This window comes from Octopus sinensis, linkage group LG13 (assembly GCF_006345805.1).
Source record: "Octopus sinensis linkage group LG13, ASM634580v1, whole genome shotgun sequence".
In the NCBI taxonomy this organism is placed as follows: Eukaryota; Metazoa; Mollusca; class Cephalopoda; order Octopoda; family Octopodidae; genus Octopus; species Octopus sinensis.
In genome coordinates, this window is record NC_043009.1 from 22,423,279 (window position 1) to 22,433,278 (window position 10,000).

Consider the following 10,000-nt stretch of genomic DNA (forward strand, 5'->3'; position numbering starts at 1 on the left):
TATATACATACAGATGCAGTAGCAAAGAAGCAGAGAGAGAGAGAGAGAGAGAGAGAGAGAGAGAGCAGTGAGAAATAGAGGTGTGTGTGCATGTGGAGAAAACGTCTGTGTGTGCAGTAGACTTTCTCAATTTTAATTGACTTAGCATGTGGTTCTTCAAGAGTGTACCAGTAACCACAGCAGACAGGATGGTGAAATTAAGCTACAAATGTGACTAAGCATCGGTTACAGCACTGCATTCATCATTTGAGTATAATTGGCTCATATTCATATTTAACTCCCGTTGTTGTTGTCGTTGTTGCTATTTTATGTTATTATTATTATTATTATTGCCTATTATTTTAATTATAGATTCTGTTCTATGAAGTTAGTTCAGGGAATTCTACATTTGGCAAGAAGACTGAAGACTTTTCAACCAACGCTTTAGAAGTTTAATCTTTACTTGACACAAAGATGGTGAGGTGGCAGTAAAAAAAAATGAAACAAAGAAAATTTCAGTAGAGTGCCAGAATCTTATGTCTTCCAAAAATATTTAGCTTTGCACTTTTGAGTTGGAGTTCAACAGCTTACCTTTGAACCTCCTTTGTGGGTCAAGTTTGGTTTGTCAAAATGATTATCCTTAGAATAAAAATGAAGGTGCAGCATAGACCAGACATGGCTGTGTGGTAAGACTTTAAGGCAGTGAGCTGGCAGAATCATTAGCACACTGGTATTTCGTCTGCCATTACGTTCTGAGTTCAAATTCTGCCGAGCTCGACTTTGACTTTCATCCTTTCGGGGTCGATAAATTAAGAAGGTAGTGAGCTGGCAGAAACGTTAGCACACAGGGCGAAATGCTTTGCAGTATTTTGTCTGCCATTACGTTCTGAGTTCAAATTCCGCCAAGGTCAACTTTGCCTTTCATCCTTTCGGGGTCGATAAATTAAGAAGGCGGCGAGCTGGCAGAAATATTAGCATACCGGGCAAAATGCTTAGTGGTATTCTGTCGAGGTCGACTTTGCCTTTCATCCTTTCTGGGTCGATAAATTAAGTACCAGTTACGCACTGGGGTTGATGTAATCGACTTAATCCCTTTGTCTGTCCTTGTTTGTCCCCTCTAAGTTTAGCCCCTTGTGGGTAAATAAAGAAATAAGAAGTTTGCTTCACTGCTACATGAATATGGGTTCAGTCCCACTGTGTGGCACTGACAAGTGTTTTCTAATATAGCACCAGGCTGACAAAACCCTTGTGAGTGGTATTAGTAAACAGAAAACTGTTCTCAACCATTTTTTTTCTATGGAACCCTTGGATTCCTGTTTTACTCAACTGGGCCATCATAGCCAATGTTTAAATAAAATTCTAACATATTTTTATAATTGAATATTAAGAATTGCGAACCTCCAAGGGTCATAAGGTTCCACTTTTCCATGCTTACATGGGTTGGATGGAGCTTGAGGCAAGTTATCTATGGTAAGATGCCCTACGTGTCACCAAACTTTGCCTGTTTTCAAGCAAACATGGTTGGACATGTTTTCACAAAAGATTGGAAATGAAAAATGCTGCTTGTATGATGGTGACACTTATTTACAAATATCACACAAAGTCAAGGCAAAGAGACTGTGAGACACACAAACTCACTCACTCACACTCAAAACGACAGGTTTCTTTCAGTTTCTATCTTCCAAATCCACTCACGAGGCACTGGTCAGCTTGAGGCTATAATAGAAGACACTTGCCCAAGGTGCCACACAGTGGGACTGAATTTGGAACCATGTGGTTGAAAAGAAAGTTTCTTACCACACAGCCATGCCTGCACCTGTGAAAATTAATTTACTAAATTCTTCATTATTGTAAAAATTCATTGAAATGAAGGTAGCATACTTCAAGAGAAATACGGTAACAAAAGCGTTAATGAGATATTTTAACTTTAATGAGCAGTTGATGTTAAATGTAGGAATGGTGAAGAATTAACCAACATCCTTGCAAGGAATGTAGCAGAAGAAAATACAAAGTGCAAAAACTAAATCTTAGTTAAATGACAGTAAAAATAATTTAAAGATATTTGAAATTTAAATATTAGATTGCACATACTCTTATATATTCTTTTACTGGTTGCAATCAATGGACAATGGCCAAGCAGGAGCACTACCATTATGCATGCATGCATGTATGTATGTATGTATGTACTCATGTACTCATCTATTTTTAATTATTTGAAGGAGCTGGCTTCTAAGATACAAAACTCCACTGAAGGAATGTAAATAACAAAAACCATATTACATTTTGAACTTGAGAAAAGTCTTGCATATTTTTATTGTTCTGCTTAATAATTGTATCTGTAATGTACATGGAAGCTGGTTGATTTCTTTTTCTGAAAACCATAGATTTATCAGATTGTTATTTGGTTGGACTCAAGTCTGTTAATGAGCCAATTAAAAGACTGATTGGTCAAAAAATTATAGTTCCAGGTATATAATCTTATTAGTCTTATGTAGACCAAACATATACTAAAATCCACATACATCTTATAGAAGGTAATTCATTAATCGAGAACATAAACTACTGTATCATAAATTAAATGAAAACAATACACAAATATATTTGTGTGTGCGTGTATGTGTGTATACACACACATATATATAATTCTCTTTTGGAATAATGGATCTTGAAGCAGATAAGCTATAATAACAACACATAAATACTGGGCTGAAAATCAGTTTGGATAGCAAAAGTCAAAGGTTTTTTTAAAATCCAATATTTAAACATTATTTGTAGCTTATCTGCTTCAAAATCCAACGTTCCAAAATAGAATTATTTCATGTTCTCTTAAATTCTATAAATTATATGACACCAATAACGTATATATATATATATATATATATTATATATATATATATATATATATATATATATATTATAGGGCAGTGAGCTGGCAGAATTGTTAGCATGCCAAGGAAGATGCTTAGTGCTATTTCATCCGTTTACCCATGCAGCAACATGTAAAAGTGCCTGCAGATCTTTCAGAATCACATCCAGCCACCTGGTGCAGGGGCTTGTATGTATATATATATATAGGCGCAGGAGTGGCTGTGTGGTAGGTAGCTTGCCTACCAACCACATGGTTCCGGGTTCAGTCCCTCTGTGTGGCATCTTGGGCAAGTGTCTTCTGCTATAGCCTCGGGCCGACCAAAGCCTTGAGTGGATTTGGTAGACGGAAACTGAAAGAAGCCTGTTGTATATATGTATATGTATGCGTGTGTGTGTTTGTGTGTCTGTGTTTGTCCCCCTAGCATTGCTTGACAACCGATGCTGGTGTGTTTATGTCCCCGCTACTTAGCGGTTCGGCAAAAGAGACCGATAGAATGAGTACTGGGCTTACAAAGAATAAGTCCCGGGGTTGATTTGCTCAACTAAAGGCGGTGCTCCAGCATGGCCGCAGTCAAATGACTGAAACAAGTAAAAGAGTAAAAGAGTAAATATATAGACACACACGTGTTGGTGTATGTGTGTGTCTTTGTTTGTCCCCCACCTCCATTTAACAATGGTGTTGGTTTGTTTACGTCCCCGTGACTTAGCAGTTTGACAAATGAGAATGATAAAATAAGTACCGGCTTAAAACAAACAAAAAACAAATAAGTACTGGAGTCAATTTGTTTGACTAAAAATTGTTCAAGGTGCTGCTCCAGCATGGCTGCAGTCCAATGACTGAAACAAGTAAAAGATAAAATATATATTTATCTTCTGAATTCTATCTTTCTGTTTGTATTATCAAACCTCTCTCTCTCTCTCTCTCTCCACACACACACACACGAATACTTGGATATACATTATGCTCATTTATATTCACTCACACGCACAGAAAACATCATTACACGATGGCATGTATGTTTCCAGTCAATGTCAAAACCAACAGTAAATTCTTGAAAATTGCAACGGTTATGCTCTCACATTACATATCTTGTATGTAATCATATATGATATGGGAGATAGACAGAGACATGAATGGCGAGAGAAAGAGTAAGAAAGAATTAGAAAGATAAAGGGAGAGAGAGAGAGAGAGAGAGAGAGAGGAGATACTAAGGAAAATATGAGAGAAAGAAAGGAAGAAAAAAGAGAATACATCTATTTATCATGTTTTCTTTTATGCTCTCTTCATTTTCTTCTGTCTGATGGAGTAGTATGTATGTATATAATATATATATATAATATATACACATATATATGTAACGTATATATATATATATATAGATATATATATATATATATATACATACTATATATGTAAATATATATATATACATACATATATACGTAAATATATATATATATATATATATATACATACATATATATATGACCAGTGACCGAGACCTTTGGAAATAAGCTGTGCGTGAGAAGACCAGGCAGGACAAGTGAGTCCAGCCCACTTATGCATGCCTTTCCTCCCTTGGACACACAAAGACCTGTTGAGGCAAGCAAAGTCGATATCGAACCTCAAAGACCTGTTGGGGCAAGTGAAATCGGAATCGAAATTGAACCAATCCCATGACTGGCACCTGGCAGATGCCAGGTCCCCTGGACTGGAGATACGTAAAAAGCACTATCTGAATCGTGGCTGATACCAGCGCCACCTCGACTGGCTTCCATGTCGGTGGCACATAAAAAGCACCATCCGAATCGTGGCCGAAGCCAGTGCCGCCTCGACTGGCTTCTGTGCCGGTGGCACATAAAATGTGCCAATCCGACCGTGGCCGATGCCAACCTCGCCTGGCACCAGTGCAGGTGGCACGTAAAAAGCACCCACTACACTCACGGAGTGGTTGGCGTGAGGAAGGGCATCCAGCTGTAGAAACATTGCCAGATAAGACCGGAGCCTGGTGCAGCCTTCTGGCTTCCGAGATCCCCGGTCGAACCGTCCAACCCATGCTAGCATGGAGAACGGACATTAAACGATGATGATGATGATGATATATATATACAATATATATATATATATATATATATACAATATATATATATATATATATACATCTATACATGTACATATATATACAATATAACAGTACATATATATATATATAGTATATATATATATAATATATACACACCTACATATATATGTAAATATATATATGGAGAGAGAGAGAGAGAGAGAGAGAGAGAGGAGAGAGAGATAGAGAGAGAGAGAGAGAGAGAGAGAGAGAGATATGTTGAATTAATTGCTCCACATGAAGACAATATAGATACTGCTCAGGTTAAGAAAGACGAGCTACAAGACGCTACTGGAAGATTCTATAGACAGTTGGTTGGAGTGCAGTGCATTTGTTTTTGTATTTGGTTTTGTTGCATCTTATGAGGATCATTATGCCGATAATAAACACACACACTGGTTCAATTTCACTTCTTTTATTATTATTATTATTAGTAGCTAATTGGCTAATCAGTTAACCAATTGACTAATCGATTACTTGATTGTTTGTTCAGCCAATCAGCTAAATTTGTCAAAGTATCTTTCATTGCTATTCACAACCTCATCAATGATATGCAAATAGACTTGGATTAGAGAAGACATGCATTGATGAGGTTATAAATGGCGATGAAAGAACTCTGAGAAATCTAGTTGATTGATTGACTGATTGACCAAACGATTAATCAAACAACTGATTAGTTAGTAAGTAAAATGGTTAACCAAATTACTAATAAATAATAAAAGAAGTGAATTACAACCAGTACATGTGTTTATTATTGGCATAATGATCCTCCCAAAATACAACAAAATTGAAATTTTCACAAATGACTTTAAAAGACCATTACAAACCAACAGTGGAAATTTAGAATAAAAATGCCTCACCTAATGGTGCCATGGCAACAAGCCAGTCACTCAACTCTTCTCGTTCCTTGGCCCAAGTCAGTGCAGTAGTGATGTTACCTTTCCAAATTTCCATATGTAGATGGTACTCCATATTGTCATGGTCAATGTGTGATTGGCCTGAAAAAACAAACAAAAAAATATTGGTTATATATTTTAATTTTTTTTACTTGCTTGCTTCAGTTATATGACTACAACCATATTAGGGTGCACTGCTTTTATACGTTTGCCAGACCAAAGACCAACCCCAGTGCCAGATATACAGTTTAAATTGGATTTTGTACTTGTATATATATATCTACAGTACCCCAACAACACTTGATGCCTTTAATGTTTGTCTCACTGTCAACTTTATGTTACCATACCTAGCCATTTCTGGTGTCCTACATGTTGAGGCACTGAGATTCTATTCAATCCTATAACTTATATATATTATATATATATATATATATATATAATTATATATAATATATATATATATTATATATATGTATGTGTATATATATACAATTTCTCCCATTCCTCAGACAGTTTCCATCACGACTGTCCAATAAGTGGGAACGTGAAACTCTGAGTAACAGTTTTTGTGATAATTTTGCAGCTTTAATAAAAGCATATTACTCTATCTTTGCTATTCGAGTACTATTTTTCCCACCTTGTTTTGCACTTATGTGCTCACATTCCATAATGGCTACCTCTGATGAGTGCAGAGTTACATAATTGGATTGTTACTTAACACTCCATTGAATCCCTAGCACGAAACAGATTGGTAAGATTGGCTGTAATGGATATATAATACTGTATACTTTGAATAATATACCCACTCTTATTGACAGATATACGAGTGCATTTTTTCCTTATTTATGGACTCTTAGATGACTTACACCATTTTACATGTGCTTTCCATACTTGTATGTGTGGGATGGTTTGACTGGATTCAACCAGTTGAAGGATCACATCTTCCCCCAATCTCTAATTTTTTGCATGGCTTTTAACACCAACTACTTTACAGAGTGTATATATTTCATGGCACCAACACTATTGATGCTGTCTTGCCATCAGCAGATCAAAAGAGCCATCTGAAGCCCCTATTCTATTTGTGACTACTTCATCTATTTGCCAAATATATACTTTGTTTTATTTTAGATAATAGTGTGACTTTGAGGGGAATTTGGCTGCTATTTCCATAAGGTTGAATAACCACATTGAGGCTGAGGTAAAATAGGGTATTTTTTCATAGGAGAGATTTGTTGGAGATTTGTGTAACGATGGAAGTAGGGGCTAGAAGGAAAGTTTGCGGGAACAGATATGCTTTTTTCTTTTTCCTTTCCTTACAAGAGGTAGTGTTGGGGAATCTTCTGGGAAATGGTTTACATTGCAGAGAAAGTTTTGTGGGGAAAATATCAGGAAAGATCAATTTTTTTTGTGTGTGTGTGATAAAGGTTTTTTGTTGGAGATGAAGCATGCAAAAGAGGAAAGGTTATACAAGAAAGAATTTACACGGGGAAAAGGATTATGAGTTTTATACAGAAAGTTTTAGAGATAGAAAATTTGTGGAAGGTCCTCTTTAATTTTTATAGCTATAGAGAGAAAAATTGAGGAGCCATTTTAAGAGTAAAAATGAAGTTACTATGTAAAAGAGAATAGTTTGATTTTTTTTAATGTGAAAAAAGAGTGTTCCTATAAAACATGGACTTTATAAAAGTAAAAGGTTTTAAGAGAGAAGGAAATAGATAAATTATTTTTTTTAAAGATAAGGTTATGGAAGATGGATTTTTCATAAGGGTAGTTTGTATAGGAAAGAAAATAAATCACTGAGAGAGAGAGAGTGCGTGTGTGTGTATGAGGTGTAAAGTTCTGTGCAAGGGAAGCATTATGAGAGATGAATGTACATTATTGGCTCATTAAAAAAATTTCAAGGACATCAAAGAGGAAACGTATTTAGTGTGTGAAGCTATGTTAAACCTTGCGATTTAGTTTACCATTTACAACACACACAAACACGTGCACTCATACATTCTAATGAAAAGTTGACAGCAAATGGTTGAGAAATTAAAGCAACCACAGAAAAATAACTGACTAAAGAAAGTTCTTCAGGTTAACCTGGTTTCTTTTTCCTTTTCTTTTTCTTCATCTTCTTACTGATTAGATGTATTTAACAGCAGACCTCAATGGACAGAATCATCATATAATGCCAAAAAAATGATCTAACTTGTCATAATGATTAAGCAGGGTGAAAGAAAACACAGAGGAATTACACAAATTTGTAATCTGTAGGTGCAAGCATGGTTGTGTGGTTAAAAAGCTCGCTTCCCATGGGGTTTTGGGTTTAGCCCCTCTGTACAGCACCTCATACAAGTGTCTTCTGCTATAGACTTTACAAAGACTTGTGAGTAGATTTGGTAGATAGAAATCAAAACAAGCCTGTCATGTATGTATGTATGTATGCATATATACACACACACACACATATATATATATATATAAACACACACATACACATACATACATATATGTATGTGGAGGCACATGGCCTAGTGGTTAGAGCAGCAGACTCACGGCTGAGGGATCGCAGGTTCGAATCTCAGACCGGGCTATGTGTGTGTTTATGAGTGAAACACCTAAGCTCCACACACACACACACACACACACACAGAGTCTAGTATATACATACATACATATATTATATTAGAGTAAAAATCAAGGCAGAACAGGTATCTAAAATCATTTAGAATAATTTAATTAAGGCAAGGTGAATTCATCTTACCCTAATTAAATTATTCTAAGTGACTTGATATACTCATTCTGCCTTGGTTTTGATATGACACTTGCACATGCTGGCACTGAATCCAATACCATGTTGTCAGGAAGCAAAGTTCATACCACAGAGCCACATCTATCTATAAATATATATATATATATATATAGGCACAAGAGTAGCTGTGTGGTAAGAAATTTGCTTCCCAACCATATGGTTCTGGGTTCAGTCCCACTGTGTGGCACCTTGGGCAAGTGTCTTCTACTATAGCCTCGAACTAACCAAAGCCTTGTGAGTGGATTTGGAAGATGGAAACAGAAAGAAGCCTGTTGTGTGTGTGTGTGTGTGTGTGTGTGTATATATATATATATATATATATATATATATATATATTTGTGTGTGTGTCAGCATTTGTCCCCCAAACATCGCTTGACAACCAATGTTGGTCTGTTCATGTCCCCGTAACTTAGCAGTTTGGCAAAAAAGACCAATAGAATAAGTACTAGGCTTACAAAGAATAAGTTCTGGGGTCGAATCGTTTGACTAAAGGCTGTGCTCCAGCATAGCTGCAGTCAGATGACTGAAGCTGGTAAACGAATAAAAGAATAGAACAGAGAACAGAAGAAAAAGAAAACAAAAAAAAATACGAACGTGAGGATGTATCACAAACAATGCATGCAAAGGAGAACAGCTGCATCAAGAAGTGCCAATCAGTACCTATGGAGGGAACCTGTGGAAGAGGTAGACCCAGGGAGACATGGGACAAGGTGGTGGAGCATGATCTTCAGATGGAGGTGATGGCAAATGATCGAGGCCTTTGGTGGTCTGCTGTACTCGAGAAGGCTCATCAGGCTAAATGAGATCGTAGCCAAGGACAGTGCCAATGACACATAAAAAGCATCCATGGCAGTGACACGTAAAGAGCACCCATTACACTCTTGGAGTGGTTGGCATTCAACAGTTCCAGTCAAACTGGCTAACCCATGTCAGCATGGGGAAAGCAGACACTAAATGATTATGATGATACCTACACACACTATAATTGACAGGAGTGGCTGTGTGGTAAGTAGCTTGCTTACCAACCACATGGTTCTGGGTTCAGTCCCACTGCATGGCACCTTGGGCAAGTGTCTTCTGCTATAGCCTCGGGCTGACCAAAGCCTTGTTAGTGGATTTGGTAGACAGAAACTGAAAGAGGCCCGTCGTATATATATATATATATATATATATTTTTTTTTAAAAATTTATTTTATAGAAGGAGCTTCTACAGGACCAGAACTGTTTCATTCAAAAGAAATCATCAGGAAGCTTCCTGATGATTTCTTTTTCTTTTGAATGAAACAGTTCTGGTCCTGTAGAAGCTCCTTCTATAAAATAAATAAATTAATTTACTC

At 36.5% G+C, this 10,000-nt stretch overlaps 1 protein-coding gene across 2 annotated transcripts in view; it reads right to left on the reverse strand.

The window, feature by feature from the left end:
• The window catches only part of LOC115218449, a 601,809-nt gene that overhangs the window by 87,197 nt on the left and 504,612 nt on the right, over positions 1-10,000 (reverse strand). For both annotated transcript variants that reach the window (XM_029788270.2, XM_029788271.2), the window contains one exon: positions 5,831-5,968. In XM_029788270.2, coding sequence (XP_029644130.1) covers positions 5,831-5,968 — 138 coding nt within the window. The remainder of the gene's footprint in view (positions 1-5,830; positions 5,969-10,000) is intronic.